The sequence below is a fragment of the Cylas formicarius genome, unplaced genomic scaffold (genome assembly GCF_029955315.1).
Source record: "Cylas formicarius isolate icCylForm1 unplaced genomic scaffold, icCylForm1.1 PGA_scaffold_7__23_contigs__length_41026272, whole genome shotgun sequence".
NCBI classification, from domain to species: domain Eukaryota; kingdom Metazoa; phylum Arthropoda; class Insecta; order Coleoptera; family Brentidae; genus Cylas; species Cylas formicarius.
In genome coordinates, this window is record NW_026844352.1 from 22,876,388 (window position 1) to 22,894,803 (window position 18,416).

Below are 18,416 nucleotides of genomic sequence, written 5' to 3' on the forward strand. Positions count from 1 at the left end.
TATATTAAACACGCAATTTAGAAACGTTGAGAAAATATAAATTTATTCAGTCTTGAAAGATTTTCACACCGTTCTGTCAGTGCAAACGTCTTCTTACTATATTTAATTTGTCATAGTATTTTATTTAGGTACTTTCGGAAAAATTCGGATCCTTTATGCTGGTAATGCTTGATGAATAGCGATCGTAAGTACATAATATATTATATGTATAAATATAAAAAAAAACGTGATAATAATATTAATATGTTTAATATGCTCTTTAATTTTTGGTTTATTTTTTTGGAATTTTCGTTTCGATTATAATTTTTTTTCTCTCCAATTGATTTTTTCGTGAATCTTACAATGTTACGAAAAAGTTAAAACAAAACATGATTGTTTTCTTCGACTGCTTCTGATGCTGCAATACTGTGAGTGGTCACCCAATATCAAAAAACACAAGTATGCGAACGACCAGCGGCTTACAAGATTTTCTCTCCAATTGATTATTTTGGATTTTTTCGTGAATGTCCCATTAACCATTGGTTCCAAACTCCTACAATTAATTTTTAAAGGATTGGCAATTGTTCACCTTTTGACGATCTCTTGGCCTTTGCTTCATCAGTATGCCGTACATGAGTTCCAAGAAATCTTACACTGATAGATCCTAAAAAACATTGAATATATGTCCGTTAACAAGAACATTACCTATAGCAAGAGTTTTTACGGTCTACTAACCAAAACTATAATTTCCATGAATATTGGCACTGCCTTCAGTGTTATATATTTAGGTACTTATACATTACTACAAATGCAACCTTTGAAATCACTTCTGTTACACTTTCTCAATTTTTTTTTCTTCACCATGTGCGTATTGCCTTGTTGTAACACAAGCATAATTTACTTTAGTCATACTTATTCCCCAGGGCCTTCCAAGCTAAAAACTCGTCACACACAATTTTGAAGAATAATTTTAAAAAAACACACAGGAATGGGTATAGACGGGTTATATCAACAAAAATCAAATAACTCTGCCGTTGTCTATAGTATCCTGCTGTAGACGCTTACTCCAGAAGAAAAAAATCTAAGACTGTCTCAATTTTATCGGTTCAGATTTGTATTTTCCCAATATGAGCCCAGACTTGCTTAAGTGGGACCAGTTAAGTGTGCAGAAACCGCATTTTAGAAAGACAATAACGCAAAATGCCGGCTAGAATCAATTTATTCCGTCTTTCAGCCTCTATATTACCTAATAGCTATTTGGTTCATCAGGTTTGTAACGAAATAAATTTCTCTACAACGTTAGTCAATTATAAAATTTTCGATTCATCATGGCATTCGTACAATTCCTTAATCGGAAAATCGAAATCAGTTAACCAGTTAAACAGCTGCATGGCATTTTATGCAAGGTGGCAAGATTAATATCTTATTTAATATCTATGTTTCGTTTTTGTTGTAAACTATGGACTGTTTAGTAGTTTGCATAATTGGAATATATAATCCCTTTTGGGCTGCAATTCTTAGGTAGCCATTTGATTACAGTTAAAATTTAATTGGTTTGGTATATTACGGGGGTTTCTGCTGTCGCATATATTTCTTTGATTTGACATGACACTGCCCGTCCTGTTGTAGCGTATAGCCAACAAATAGCCATATCTTACAGTTGCTAGACGAATTTCTGGGCGCGTTGCTAGAACAGTTATCGACCGCCTCGGTTAAACGAAAAGCAGGCAAGTTCGACGTTTCTTGTCAGGATCTTCAGCGAGGGTACCTGCAGGCAACTGGTTATTTTTTTGTCTTTATTTAATATTAATTCTTAAGTGACTACTTTTAAAATACCGGCGCGTATCTTTTTGCTTCTAATATTGCGGGCACAAATATCTCTTTGCTCTGGTGCAGTTGTTTATAAGTTGCCTTAGCTGCCGTCCTTTTTTTTACATTGCGAGTACGGAGATTATTTGTCTATATTACGTCACCTTGGGGTAATTAATGCCCTGTAAAAGTAGCAATTGTTTTTGACCTTCGGAATTTGATCTTGTGCTGTTCTTACCTGTAACATCATTATTATTATTATTATTTCTTCTTCCCGTTTGTTCATTGATATTACTTTTCTATATCTTTCACCAGATTCAAATATTGGGTAAATCATAATATTCTCTGATATAATAACTTAATGAATTTCATCAAACCAGTTTTCTGTTGATAATTCAAAATTGTAAATCTTGTTAACTATTTAAGATTGCAATTTGTAAGCAAGAATTAGTGCGGAGTTTTTTTATACTGTTAATCCAAAGTCTCCTCGCACATTGTGATGAAAACTGACACATTATAATCAGTCATCACCTAGTCGAGTGACAAGGTTTGCCAGGTCAACAGCCGCAGTTACCAGGAGAATTTAGGGTAACACCCCAGGGAAAACAAGTATACAGTGCTTTGCCTGGGAGATGGCAATTTCCAGTGGTTTCGTCAAAATTTTGTTATTAAATCTTGTTATACTAATTTTCTTGTTTTTCTCGAGTTGGCCTTCATTGGTCACCGCGGTTAAAACAACGCGACGGTGGGTTTGTCCTTTTTTCCAACTTCCACTACTAACTTCGACTACTTGCATGTATTTGACCAGAGCTGGGTTTTTGTACATTGAGGCCCCTATACCTACTATACATGAGGTGGGGACCCACTAAGCTCAAAGCGGTGGATCCAGGTGCTGCGCAGGTGAGGCTACCTTAAGTATGCCCAAAGGCAGCAGTGAGAGTAAGAATTTTACGCTTAGAGGTTATAGAATAATGAACTGATTTATCAAGTGCAGATATTTGTCTTTAGAATTGGGTAGAGCCGATTTAATAATGTATTTTGAAGCCGATTTGAATATATTGTATAATGTAAAGTTATTAATTGATAGGCTAATCTTCCTTAGAGTTGAGAGTTTTCGTTTAAAAATTGGTGAGTCAATAATCTCTTTGATAAATTCCATTTTATTTATATGTGTGAAATTCTGACTGTTGATATTAAATTTAAAAATAGTGGGTTCTCGTGAAAATGCAACTAAGTTTTGTTCCAACAAAATTTTCCAGAACCGTTTTTACATAACGACAACAATCAAAAAGATATTTCAGGGTAAAATAAAACAGACTGAACTTTTTCCCAAACTCCAAAGCGTTTTATCTTGAAGTCATTGATCAAGCGTAGTGCTACTCGTCAATACCGACTAATATTTCTGCTAATTAAGAACCGAAACAGGAGAGAATGAACAAAGGATAGAATCAGGATTAAATAACTAGAAACACCAACAGAAATTGTAATATATATTTCATGCCAAGTTTAAATTGGAACTAAATTTATTTTGTAATAGTCTAGGTTCTTAGGATCCTTGACTACTAGAACGGCTTCTTTTGTTTTGGGATCCGGAGCAAGCACCTTCTTTCCTGATGTGCATTTGATTTCGAGAAATATGTCATCTTTATATTGGAATACTTTTTCAGAATCAATGCCTTTTGGTAACAGTGTGAGTCTCGCAATATTTCCTCTGCATCCTCCTTTTATATCTACCCACTTTCTGTATACAAATAAGTTCAAAGAATTAATATGAAATTTTTATGTTGCTGAATATATAACTGAATTAACTGCTCGTAAAGTGAAAATGCTTACCAAAATTAAAGTTTTTTTAGTTTTAATTTTTTTAATTCCTATCCTAGGAGAGGTTGAATATATTGAGATGCATTTCTCACTGGCTTGCTGAGCCCCTTTTTTTAATGTATTTTTTTCAAATATCTCCTTGTCCTTATTCGGGCACTCCATACTTGAGACTAAAATTCATACTTTAGTTTACATACATACCCAACGTCAAAGGTATAGAGAGACTGCATGGTATAAGCGTACGTTCCGGCATCATCCTTAGACTTGACAAATCTCGTGGCACCTTTTGATAGATACAGCTTGGATCGAGCATGTTGCAGATGGACATATGGACCAGATTCGCCTGCATTTCCTTAAATATATGTACACATCTAATTTAATGTGGTAATTACAAGTTCATTGCGATATTCTATGTCTATTCTATTAAGAAAATTTCGCAAAATTAAAAACAAAAGGCATAGTAGACTACTTGAGATATCCGTGATAAATTTACTTGGTTTACTCCCGCTTAATTGGAAAGTTTAAGAATAAAAACTACATGCGAAGTAACATACAACCCGATTCAAATGTAATAAAAGTCAAATTATTTAACTATTTTAAGTATAAACCAAATAACTTTAATAAAAAGCAAATAGTTGTTAAATTAAATATTTAGCCATTCTACAGTAATTTTAAAATTGTCATTCTCTATTCCTAAAGGCATAATAGAGATATAGTCCATCTATCATATCATATTGAAATGCATATGACATGAAATGACTAACTTTTTTCGAATATCAAAACACACTGAATACCTCTTAGATTACAAATAAATGACAATTAATTTCTTCGTGTTTGCGAAATTGGTTTAATTTGTTATTTTCAAAACAAATAACATAAAATAACTGATTTTTTTCAGGATTAAGGCCCTTTGACATCTAAGCTTCCTCAATGTTGTTTGCATCATTGTCAAACAGATTCATAGCTACTCACACGTCAATTTTACAGAATCTTCGATCACGCTGTTGATAACAAACAGTTTCCTACAGTCAAATAAATAGGGGATCGATCCTAATATTGACTTGTTTTGTTTTACGAAATATTATTATTGTTAAACGCTGGACTACATACAACTTACGCAAAGTTTTCGTCAGAAAATCGCTCCAGATGATATTAATTGTGCATGTGACTATCTTAAATTGTCAATAAATTAAATCTCACCAGCGATAAAGGCCAACGCCGACAAGCCAACAATAAAAGGCGAAAGAATCATCTTTGGATGACGTTCCTATATATATTCCCCTTATATACTTTGCAGTCTCTACCGGTCATTATTATAATCGTTAAATTGTTGAGTGTAATGAGCTTCATTATAAAATTTTAGTTACGGCCAATTTACAAAAACGAGTGCTTAGATTAACGTGTGTATGTGTGTTCCTTTGACATCTGACGATGGACCATATGAAAAAAGATATCAATCCGCTTCTCACTGACTACTTAAATTTTCCAACTATACAAAATGACGACCCAGATTTTTAATTATAATATTAATATTAATTATAATATTACACGAAAAAAAAAAGTCACAATTCAGACACATAGCAATAACTGACTTGCAATATTTTGATTAACCTTCCTTCCAATTTATCTAATATGTCATTTCGGAAAAGTTTTTGAGTCTGTTTTGTTAGAGCTATTATTTTTCCTTCGCCATGTGCAACCACCATAGTTCCTGACGAAACTTGCCCCCTTCGTCCAGTAAAGCTGCCTTGCTTATACCGACTTTTTCAAAGCCTTTTCCAAAGTCCATCACCCATTTTTTTAAATGTCTTGTAGACCTTTAAAAAATTATTGACAAGATGGGTTAATGGAAAAAAATCGACTTGCTTGGATGTGACTTATGGGGCTCAGCAGAGTTTACACTTGTGTTTCCTGCTCTTTCTTTTATTTGTATATGACCTAGGAACTTGTTTTCTGGACACCCAAATTTTTCTGAATATTAGGTTCTGAATCCACTCCACTTAAATGTTGGTGAATGTGACTACATAATCTTTTCTAAACTGAAACTCTCGAGAAATCCAAATATGAATCTAAAATCAAATAATATACAATTAATACGTGTTAAAGATTTGGGGGTCATTCTGGACTCTAAAATTTACGAGTCCCATATATCCCAACTCTCATTGGGTAAACATTCCGTAGTTTTGGATTTATTCTGAGACCCAGTGAAGAACCCATTACATTATAATGCAGTATGATAAGAAGTGTTCTGCAGTATTCGTCAACAGTTTGGAGTCCTATATACCATAATTACGAGCCTGTCCAAATAAAATTCATTAACACTCTTAATTTTCGCTTCGATAGACGAAGTTATAATGAGAATTTGAATTTTATATTTTTGATAATTTTCTGTGAACTATAGCCTTTTTCAAAAATAATTATTTTTCTAACTCTCTTACACGTTGCATGAGATAGTAGAATATTTTCAAAGTTGATAGTAGTATTCACTTATTTAGTAATTAATTCACGATCCTTCAAGAACAGAATTTCTATTACATTTTACTGAGATTTTTTTGGGCACCTCTACCGAATTTTGAAATTATTTCTTATTGGTTTTAATTCGTGTTGCTCTACAATTGCTAACCTTTCTTTTAGAAATAAATAAATAAAAATTTGGAATTCCAAAATTTTTTTTTACTTATCTGTATCAACGCTCGTATAAAAAATTTATATCTCGGTAATAGTAGGACCTATGGGATCGCCATTGGTACAGAAATAATCAGCGTCGGAAATTTTTTTTTTTATCTGTCCGTTCTCCGTTGTCGTCTTTTGGTTTTTCCTGAATAACTTTCGAACCGTTGGAGCTACAAAGTTGCAATTTTCCTCCTTTTTAAGCCTCTAAGAGATACATAAGTTTGTAAGAAATGGCCTCGATCCGACTTCGGCATCCATCTTTTTTTCGCGATTTTCGACTTTTTTGAACATTGCTCTGAAACACTGAAATTTGAAGCAATCGACTTCATATTTGTCACACATATGCAGTTTTATTCAGAGAACGGAACCTATTTAAAAAGGAGGGGAAGGTGGGGGAAGTATTTTTTAAAAATTAAAAATCGCGTGTGCAAGAGCCTACAAAAAAGACCGTTTTTCAAAAACTGTTTACAAGACCAAAAAAATTCTTGAGCCAGAAGACGCAGCGGATACAGCTCCATAACTTTTATTCTTGACAATTGTTCAAGAATAAACTGAAAAATGGGTCACCCTATTATTGAAAATTATCAATAATTTCAAATCTGTGGTTTAGATGTCAGTTTCTTTTACATGGCGTTATAGCCCATATAGACAGCTAGAACTTTTGTGCACCAAATTTACAGCTACCGACTTCAGACTTGGGGGAAGTAGAGGTCCGGATCAGCATTTAGACTCTTTAAATTGGGAGCGATAAAATAACACCAACTTTTTTTTTTTATTTTTGAATTTTTTTTGGTTATTTTGGCTTCCAGAAAAACATCCTTTCCTCCAAAATCATTCTTCCGATCCGAGAAATTTGAAAACCGTAATACGTGGGAGATCCGGCGCTATTATAGCTTTTGTTTTACGCATTTTTTCGATTATATACAAGGTGTTTTAGTTTAGTTTAGTTTTAGACCCTGAAAATTGTTCTTGTAGGGAGTAAATTATTAACAGTAAATCAAAATTCGTAAAAAGAATAGCTAATCCGTTCATTCAATGTTATAGGCCGTATCAAGGGCTACAATTTTTGTATTTACGATTTTCGTCTGTCACGTACGCTGCTCGAGATATTTGGAAAAATCCATTTGAAAATCGCAATATCTTGCACTCAGTCTAGACGCGATGACGTGATTCACTATTACAGTGTACTGCATGGTTTGAGAAAAGAGATATTTTCTGGAAAACTATTTATGCATGAAAGGATAACTGTTTTTATATAACTTTTGAGTAGGATTTAATTCATCTTTCAGTATAATTTTACTTTATCAGGAAAAACCTTAATTTTCCTCCACCTTCTCCCAATGTGTATATTTGTATGATTTTTTGTGGAGAATACGGACCACGAGACGAATTTCTAATGAAAATTCAATAATCGTAATAATCACCTTCCCGAACTTTGGTTAGTGTTTGAATTAAATTAATGTTATCTTTTCTTTATACAGGGCGTTCGAAAATTAACTTCGGAAACTTGGAAGAAAGATTCAACTTGCTAAAATAATAGTAGTAAGTCATGTAACAAAAATTCGAAATTTCATTCATTCAAAATTCATTTTTTAAAATTTTATTCTTAACGCAGTGCATTTAAATCTCAACGGAATAAGCTGATATTTTACACGCAGCCCTGTTTTAGTAAAAGTCATGGTTACATAATAAAAGTGTTACAAAAATCTGTCTCCAGAGGACACTTTATCTAGAGCATTTTTTTAATTTTCCCTGTATTTTATTTATTTAGACTGATATTGCAAAATACACCTGAAGCAGAAAGTCGATAGGTGTTATCGTTTAACCACAAATCGATCTTTTTATTCTCGGTTCGAATTTTACCAGTAAATGTGATTTTACCTAACAGGACTTAATGAAATTTGAAAAAGTCATTGTGACAATCCATTAAAAATTAGTTTTTATTAAAAGAGCTTATTATCCAATTGCTATTGTGATGGCCCATCAGGAATATTCAAACACTGAATAGCGCGATATGCATTTTTGCTACGGAAGAGCAAATGGAAATGCATATCAAGCACGACTGCATTATATCGAGGCTCATTCCAATAGAAACGTTCCATGTGCTAACACATTCATCAACTTACACAGCAGACTTGGTGAGAGAGGATCATTCAAACCTGATAATATGAATAAGGCTAGATCAAGGTTTAAAACACAGCTGCACACTTCAAAATGTGTCAACGAGTACTAGGAAACTTGCCTCCCCGGAAAGAATTGCTTGCTCTGCAGTTTGGGAAGTTTTGCATAAAAATGATCTGCGGTCTTTCGTGTTCATGCAAAAATTGAAGAATCGCTGAATCGGGAAATGTATTTGCAATTTCTCCAAGAGAAACTACCATCTTTACTAGAAATGCAAGATGGCGCTCCATTTTGCATTGGCTGTACGAAGGTATTTAAATGAGGCATTTGAACATCGACGGTGAACAGGATGAACATGGGTAGGGCCGAAACAGATATCAATGATGTAAAACAAAAAATAATGCACGGTTCCGAAATCATTAGTAATAAGCAATATGTAATAAGCGTATTTTTTCTTGTTCGGCAGCATTTTTTAAAATATATAAGAAAATGTTTAGAAACTAACGGTGGGCATTTTGAAAATGAACTGTAATTAGCGCTTGTTTAATTCCCGATTATTAATAATTTTTTGTTTTGGAAAATAATAATGATAATAATAATAATAATAATATGTCGTTATTTCTGTATATCCACACTTTCTACAAATAACCGATTTCTTTTACGAAATGAATGTATATATATACATACACAGAAATGGGCGAAATCCAGACATGTATAACATCAGTATGTTAGCCACCCTGATCTATTTAACCCAACGGATTGAGGAACAATAACTCGTTTTTTATGGCGACAGCGATAGCACAATAACAGAAAAAAAAATTTCTACTTCTTCTCACACTTATTAATGTATGTTATCTTGCTCACGTTTGTTAAAGGTAGACTGTGCTTTTTTTTAAACTTTGCTTTTCGAAAAAATATCTGAAAGCATAAAATTTAAATCTACTTGGAGTCACGGCTTTGAAGTTATTAGGAAGACTATTATACAATTTAGCTATATTAAAGGAAGGATCATGCTCAAATAGTGTTGTTTTATGTAGAGGAGGAGTTATGGCACCTCTAAATCTAATGTTGAAATTATGAACATGAAATCTGAACATAATCCTTCCGTACATATATTGAGGACTTTTGTACATATATTGAGGACTTTGTGTTAAAAACAGGCTTCATGTAGTTTTCTTCTGTTCTCCATGTTCAACCATTTAGTCTCTACTAGTTTATGTGATATTCTTTCTCGGCGTCTAATACCGTATATTAGTCGCAAACATGAATTCTGCACTTTCTGTATTCTTTGTTTTTGCAAACCTGTTAAACAGTTTCCATATAAAATAGCACAGTGATTGAACCCAGAAAGCACAAGAGCCTCGCACAATATAATTTTTATTTTTCTTGAGAGATAGTGACGACCACCATAGAGCAGTTTAACCCTTAAGAATCGAAGAAGACTCCCATGTTTTTTATGTTATTTTTTATAGGTTGAGTTGTGTCCCCAATGTTGATTGTAATTTGAGCCTCCAAGCATAATACAACATTTCTTAGCATTTAAGAATAGTGAGTGTTTCAGTCAAAAGTATACTTGCGTATCGTCTGCATAGTATTGTGCTCGGCAGTTTTCAAGGGCCGTAGCCAGATTTGACGCATATATTGCGTACAACAACGGGCTCAGTATTGATCCCTGCGGAACGCCAGTGACAACAGTCACCTCCGTGAAAATTTTATTTTCAATGCAGACTCTCTAGAAAGTAATACCGCTTGCTCGCTAAGACCAACATAATGAACAATTGCAAGCAGAATTTGATGGTTTAATGTTAAATGTATTTATATTACTTAAATTAAACATGTTATTGCATTGACTTAGGCCATTTTTTTCCCTTGTTTAATTTGTAGCATACTGTTTTGCAAAATTTTTGTGCGCGTCGCCTGAAGGTTAATAATGGCGGCATACATTTCCGCTAGCCATTCCTTAACAGAAATGCATATCGCGATATCGACTATTACCTTTCTGTAAATTAGAAGTTCAGGGTATTCGGCCCGAGAATAAAAAAGTCGATTTGTGGATAAACGATAACAGTTATCTACTTAAAACAAGAGAAACAATTTTTAAGGATTCGTGATTCTGCTTAAGGCAATCTCTTCTATTTTGCAATTAAATATGGAGAAAATAAAAAAATGTTCTAGATGAAGTGCCCTCTAGTGACAGATTTTATTTTGTAACGGTGACTCTTACTAAATCAGGGCTGTGTGTTAAACACCAGCTTATTCCGTTAAGAATTAAGGCCACTGCCTTCAAAATAAAATTAAAAAAAAAATGACATGTTATAACTCGAAAAATATTACGATTTCGAAGATTGAAGAATATGCGATCTGCTTCCATTTATGTAAAGTGTTTATTCCTATTTATTTACAAACCGATTTGAAATACTATGGGATATTTTAATAGCTAAGCTAGACAATATGGGTATAAAGCACTTAGCCCTGTATTGGCTAAAATTTTATTTATCTGGCAGAATACAAAAAGTAAAGTATGAGACATCTGTGTCTGAGTCTATCTTGGTGGATCATGGGGTGCCACAGGGGACTGTTTTGGTGCCATTATTGTTTGATTGAGTTGACTGTTACTTGATGATAATCCATTACATACGTAATTTAATAAAAACCAACACTTGCTTTAAGATTTCCAAACACATATTTATTGCTTTGACAATTGTTTCGGTACACTGTACCTTCTTCAGGAAGAATCTCTAAACTATCACAAGGTTGATTACAGACTATCCATACAGTAGGTAGAATCTTTACCTAAGAGTTTAAGGGGGAAGAATTATTTAAGTCGGTTTGATCGTTTAGTAGCAAGTTTGTATATTTCAGTTTATTAATTTCTATTGTTTCTAATAAGTTAAGTTTTTTGCTTTTGCCTTGACTATGTAATATTTTAACATCGTTATTGAAGGAATGTCCTGTTTCTATTAAATGATTACTATAATTAGAGTCATTTTTAGAATTCAAGAATGAACTTGTGTTCTTGAATCCGTTTCTTGAAACTTCTGCCTGTCTGACCTATGTATATTTTTGGACAAGATCCACATGTTAATTTGTATACTCCCGACTTACATAACTTATGTATTTTTGTTTTATTATTTTTAATTACAGATCCTAATGTCCTATTACATTTAAAAGCAATATTCCGATTTGACCTTGAAAGTTTTTTAGCGATTATTTCACTTGGTTGTCCAACATAAGTTAATGTGTTAAAATTTTTGTTTGTTTTATTAGAGTATTGTTTAGGAAAGACCAGATTCATAGCCTTGTTATATAGTTTCTTTTTTAATAGTGAGTCAAGTAAATTGGGTTTGTAACCATTGTTCAATGCAATTTGTTTAATTATATTTAATTTCTTGTCGTAATCTTCTTGATTGAGAGGAACCTGACGTAATCTATGTAAATAGCAATTAAAAGCGGCAATTTTGTATTGGTATGGATGGTTAGAACTATTGTGAATTACTGTGTCTGCATGTGAGGTTTATGATAAATGGAGAAATTTATATGTTTCTTTCTTTGTGTTAGTTTTAAATCAAGGAAGTTAATTGAATTATTATTTTCTAATTCCATGGTAAATTTTATTTTATGCAAGGAATTTATATAATTCAGAAAACTATGTAATTGCCTTTCTATTCCTACAAAAGAAGCCATAACATCATCGACATATCTATACCAAAATAAAAACTGTTTGGCAAGAGGGTGTTGATGTATAATGGATTCTAAATAGTCCATAAAAATTTCGGCTAGCATAGGGCTTAGGGGATTTCCCATAATTAGACCTTCTTTTGAACTAAATATTCTGTTATCGAATTCAAAGTAGTTTTGGTCTAGACATATTGTAAGGGTTCTTGTTTTATGATAGGATTTATTTTATTGAGGGTTAACATTTCTTCTGTGAGATCTATTGTCTCTATTTTTGGTATACTTGGAAACAAATTTTGGACATCAAATGAAATTAATTTCGACTTTTCTGGTAATTCTATGGATTTGATATTCTCTATTAATTGATAAGAATTTTTGATTCTATACTTGGCCGAAAATCTACAGTGGTAATTAATTATGTTAATTAGTCTTTTATATACTTTGTATGACGGTGTTGACATAAAGGATACTACTGGTCTGATTGGCATATCTTCTTTATGAAGTTTAACTAACGAATTTAATTTTGGAACTGTTGGGTTCATATTGATTAGATTTAATTTGTTAGAATGTATAAATAAGCTATTGTTATTAATACAATCTTTTATTTGTTTCTGATACAGATTTGTTGGGTCCGATGGGAGGATTTGGAACTTATTTGGGTCTAAAAATAGTGTTGCTTTCTCTATATAATTATTCTTACACATAGAAATTATTGTTTCTTCTGTGTAATAATGATCTAGCTTAAGTTGTGAACAATTTGCCGACGTTACCATGATATGTGTCGTTGGTAAGAATATCGAAGAAATGCAGCGAGATATCAATGATGACCTGTATCGAGTGTTTGTACTGCTGTGCAATAATAATCTTAGCATTAATGCCATGAAGTCGAAGTTCTATTTGTATGGCACATAGATTGAATGGTTTAGATCTAGAGAGTATTAATATTAATATAATTTGCAGTATGAGAAACATAAAATATTTGGGAATTATATAGGATCCACAATTAAATTTTGATGCACATTGTGATTATATCATGAGAAAGTTCTCAGAAAAGGTAGGTTTCATATCTAGAGCAGGCAAAAATTTAACAAGTTATACAAAATTGTCACTTTACAATAGCTTGGCGGCGCCACATCTGCAATATTGTTCAACTTTATTGTTTAATATACCTAACTATAGACTAACGGAACTTCAGAAAATACAAAACAGAGCAATGCGCGCAATTCTAGAATGTAATAGATATACACCTGTGATGACTATGTCAAATGTGTTACAAATATTAACTGTAAAGCAAAAAGTAATGTTTGATGCCTTTATAATCATATTTAAGATAAAAAATAAAATGATGCTGCCATACATTGGTAATAGGGTTAATTATTTTAAGACTGCCATACATTGGTAATAGGGTTAATTATTTTAAGAATGTTCATGACTCTAATACAAGAAACCGTACTGATTTCATCCTAGTCAATCGATGTAAAACTACACATATGTTGAACACCATTTTAAATAAAGGTTTGTTAGAGTTTAATAGTAAGCAGTGTGATAATTTAAATACTTTTAAAAGATTAATTAACTTATGTATTTTCTGAAATTTTAATCTGATTTTTCTTTTATAATCGTTTCTGCTGTTATAGACTTTTGTTTTGTGTACTTTTGTACTTTCATACTTTTCATAGTTTGCTACAGGCTCGTATATTTAAAATGTAAATACGATTGTAGTCTGCTATAGCTGTATGCTAAATAAATACAATTAATTTATGCCATCTAATAGGATTTTTAATTATTTTCAACTTTTGGTTTTAGTAATACATGTTATAATGTATGAGGTTGATAGCTGCCTACAGTTAGTATTTAAATTGGCAGTCATAGCTGCCCAAACCAACATTTTAAAAACGTTATCACCTGGTTAAAAATAATACTGCGTTTAATTTTTATCTTGCTTTCATTAAATTTACTTCTAGTAGGTTACATAACTACAAACGGTAATTCCAAAATACTGCTAATACAATATTACAAAATGTTACAGAAAACATTACAAATATTTTTAGTACTGAACACGCTAAACAAAGGGAAACTTTTTTTTAGTGATCAACTTGTCCTGCGAATATTAGTATAAGCCCACACAGGCACAATACTTTGAGAAAAAAAATATGTATATTTTTCTTGACTTTTCTTTTTCTCTTTCAAGGAACCAAAAGTTTTGCAAAGTCTTCAAGTTTCAGTAGTTGGCACTTAGTTATTGGTGTTTAACCCAAATATTATAAAAGTTCTCTAACGATATTAATAAAGCAAAATTACTTTGAGGACGACGAATGCAACGAGTCTGATAACTTTCTAATGTTGGAAACTTCAAACTCGCATATGTAGTATTCATTAGAATAATATAAGTTCATGGATTTTAGAGTGGGAAACTACCAAATTAACATGTTTTAGATTAATTTTCAAAAATAAATTTGCAGCAATGACATGTACTGATGGGCCGACCTGTATAAAACAAATTCACCTATTTTACATTCTACATTTACACAAGATTTGTATATAGGCTGTTGCTCTCGGCTGTATCTCGAGAAATATTAGCCGTTTGGCTTGTGGGAATATAATCAGTAAAGAGGCCATGAGAAATTGATGGAAATTATTTTCAAGATTTCTACAAAATTTTTTGTATTAAAGATAATGACATCATAAAATTCAGTAAATTTCTAGCTTTAGCTACTTTGTTTTTAAAACCTAGTGTTAATGACGCCCTTACGAAATGGATACGATTGAATAGCATTGAAATCGATAATATACCAGGATAACACAATTATATGTGTAATAATTAGGAGATAATTATTAAGATATCGAGGGAAAAATAGCTTGAAGTGATACTTTAAAGGTCATAGTACGACTAGAACAAAATTTTGATAGTCTCAGCAGCGTCTTGCTACATTTGATTGCTCTCTATCAATTGAAGATGTTTCAGTTTAGATGCAGCATTCTTTCATCGGATTGCTCCCAAATGGGAATGGGCTCGATGCGGTAAACCTGAATTTGAGTGAAATTTCATCGAAATTAACAATAATTGTATATTATGAAGGAAGTGCGGTAAACGACATTTGACACACGAGTTTATGTCACACGAGCGGAGCTACTGTTTAATAAACGAGTGAGTTAAAAACTTTACCGAACATGTTGTATACTATACTTTTTCTACTACCGTTAATTTTTTGATACATTTTCGCAAAACAACACGAATACATTTACTGACATCACTGTGAGAATTGACAAACGTCAAAATTCAAAGGAAATATCTCCGAAAACAAACCATTGCTCCCAAACTCGTGCGGTAAAATCCCGGAAATGTTCGAAGTGGCTCGGATTCGTGGGAAACGAAACTGACGTGGTAAAGTGACGCTTCCCGCATGCTTGATCGGAGCGTAATTAGGTATTTTACAGACGGGAGTAGAAAAAAAGTTTACCAAACGTGTTGCATACAACCCTTAGTTTTTGGGTACATTTTTGCAAAACAAAACGAATACATTCACTGTCATGACCGTCCGACTTGACAAACGCGCCGTGCGGTAAAATCTCTGAAAACATCCGATTGCTCCAGAAATATCCGATGGGGCTTGGATCCGTGGAACAAGAAACTCACGTGGAAAAATGAGGCTTTCCGCACTCTAGATTGCTGTATAATTAGGTAACTTACAAAAGGGAGTGGAAAAATAATATTTCAAAATTTTTTTGCAACCTTTTCCAACTATAATAAGAGTGAACGCAATTAATTATTTTCTTACCACCATCGATGCATAGACCAATAGGAACCAATAGGCAAAATATTAGAATCGCAAAATTAGACGCGTTCATATTAAACTTCTCACCAGGTACTCGTGGTATAAACTGTGACGATTGATCATAATGAACCCACCTTTTAAATGTTCATTATACTCGAACTTGCGCTGGCCCATAGCAATTAAAAAAAATAACAGCTTAGCAATTGCGTTTTTAGTAGGGGCCACCGACTACGTATGAATTTTGAAAATTATCGGTGTGGGTATACTACAGACGGGTTTCAAGGAATAATTTGACTTAAAAATTTCTTAAATACATAAACCAATGTGTCCTCATTGTAACGAATGAAATATTAAAATCAACATGCACTTTAAATAGGCGCGAATAGTAATCAAATTAAACTAAATTGCAGTCCAATCCGTTTTAAAATTTAATTTAAAGTTATTTTTGCTAAACTTAAATTTTCAATATTAAATACGCAAATAAGTTTCTTTCTTTGATGCATTAAGCCACATTCAGATTTTTGCCGATATTACAAATTTGTTTTTTGAATTTGCGTCAGCTGATGGGTTCAGCTTTTTTACGTTTTGTGAAGGAAAGCCTATTTAGTTGACTTATACAGACAAAGTAATTATTGCAAATTTTGTTGCTTCGTCAGACTGCAAAGTCGCCTTAGCTTGCATCAAATCGTCACCTCATCGTTGACATTCTCTCGTGGGCAATCGTGTGAGTCATACTCAAGCAAAAATTGCACCTAAGTTTTGCCGTCAGAACAGAATCCTGCTGACTGTGCCAGTGCCCAATCAATTGCTTTACCATCCCATGAGGTTTAATCGTCCAGAGTTTTTGAAAATGTTGTCTCAATATTGGCTACATGGCAGCTACATATGCGATGGACGAAGAAGGCAAAAATATGGTATTGGTATTAGTGAAAGCGTGAGAGTGAGTGAGCGTCATTAAGAAGTTTTCGTCTTCAAGAAAAATTCTGAGTATTCTTTCGTATAGCCTCAGATTTTAAAATGAATGTCGAAATAAAGATGGGAACGATTTGCAGCAAGTTGTAAGAGTTTTGGCAAATAAATTTTTAATATATGTTTCATCTAAAGTTTAAATTGGAATTGATTTTATTTTGTAATAGTCTAGGTTCTTAGGATCCTTGACTACTAGAATGGCTTCTCTTGTTTTGGCATCCGGAGCAATCACCTTCTTTCCTGATGTGCATCTGATTTCTACAAATATGTCATCTTGATATTTGAATATTTGTAGCGGGGAATACTTTGGTGGTAGCAGTGTGAGTGTCCTAATATTTCCTGCGCATGATCCTCTTACGTCTACCGTCCTCCTGTATATGAATAAATTCAAAGAATTAATATAAAAACTAGGCATTGCTGAAAGTTTATACGCACATAGCCTCCTGGTTGAAGAGGGACTGTTCAGAATAAGTGTAAATCCCCGCATCATCCTTGGACTCGACAAATTTCAAGGCATCTTTGGAGAGATAAAACTTGGATTGAACATGTTACAGATGGACGAGTGAATAAGCTCCGTCGATAACTCCTAAAATATATTGACATGTGTAAAATAATGTGGTAACTACATGTTCATATTCTATTCTATGCTATTAAATATATTTCTTAACACCACAGAATAAAACACTCAATAAAAAACACACCGCAGATGAACGCCTAAACACCTCTATCAATATTCTGTGGGTGGACATTTCAACATTAAGCAAAATTACAGCAACCTAAAAACTATTTAAGCCAAAACCCACAAACCACTAGCAATGGAAAAATTGTACCCCATTTTTGTAGTTCAGATACTTTAAAATCGAATAGGGATATTCCTCGTTTAAGGATAAAGTTTTAAAACTAAATGTAAAGAATCAAAAAAGGCGACTAAATTATTTCAAAAATTTAGATATAACCTAAATAACTTAAAAGGCAACAAATAGTTTAGTTCGTTAAATAAATACTTCATCTTTTTACAGCGGAGCCACATACATAAGAGTAAGATCACGTCAAATGGGGGGGTTACCACTTGATCATAAAAATTTAATCTATATATATTTTTTATAAGTACTTATGGTGAAAAATTGATCCCCAAAACAATTTTTTTAAAAATTTTATGTTAACATTTTTTTATAATGAAAAATTTAATTATAATAATTAAAAAATGGATTAAAAATCAACCGTAGGAGATAAATTTATCAAATTTTCAGCAGAATATATTAACGACTTAAAATTATTTGTGTATTTTCGTATTATTAACTAACTTTTAAGTTAACAAATAAAAATTTAACTGAATTCTTGGTAGAAAAAGTCATGTTTTTTTTTATCGGTCACATGCTTTATCCATTTAAGTTTAAGATTCCGGAAGAAAATTTCACTGCTCGTCATTAGTTTAAACAAAATGAATTTATTTATGACAGCGCGCCGGGCTGCCGAGCGTCTCGAACTGCATTGAAGGTTTTATCAGTGATAATTTAAAAAAATAATACAAACTACTATTATAAAACAAATTTTATTATTTACGTTTTTTTACCAAACAGAGTGAATTTAGAA

General features: G+C 32.6%; 1 protein-coding gene across 2 annotated transcripts; it reads right to left on the reverse strand.

Annotated features, from left to right (window-relative positions):
- Positions 1–3,263: 3,263 nt before the first annotated feature.
- On the reverse strand, positions 3,264–15,978 carry LOC132705473 (uncharacterized). Of its 2 annotated transcripts, none has more exons than XM_060676062.1 (3): positions 15,858–15,978; positions 3,811–3,961; positions 3,264–3,529 (listed from the first exon to the last, which is right to left on the reverse strand). In XM_060676062.1, the coding sequence occupies exons 1-3, from the start codon at positions 15,925–15,927 to the stop codon at positions 3,295–3,297; spliced, it is 456 nt and encodes a 151-aa protein (XP_060532045.1). In that variant the 5' UTR covers positions 15,928–15,978; the 3' UTR covers positions 3,264–3,294. The 2 variants fall into 2 exon arrangements, with proteins under 2 accessions (XP_060532045.1, XP_060532046.1); XM_060676063.1 differs by lacking the exon at positions 15,858–15,978 and adding an exon at positions 4,810–7,822.
- Between the last annotated feature and the right edge of the window lie 2,438 nt (positions 15,979–18,416).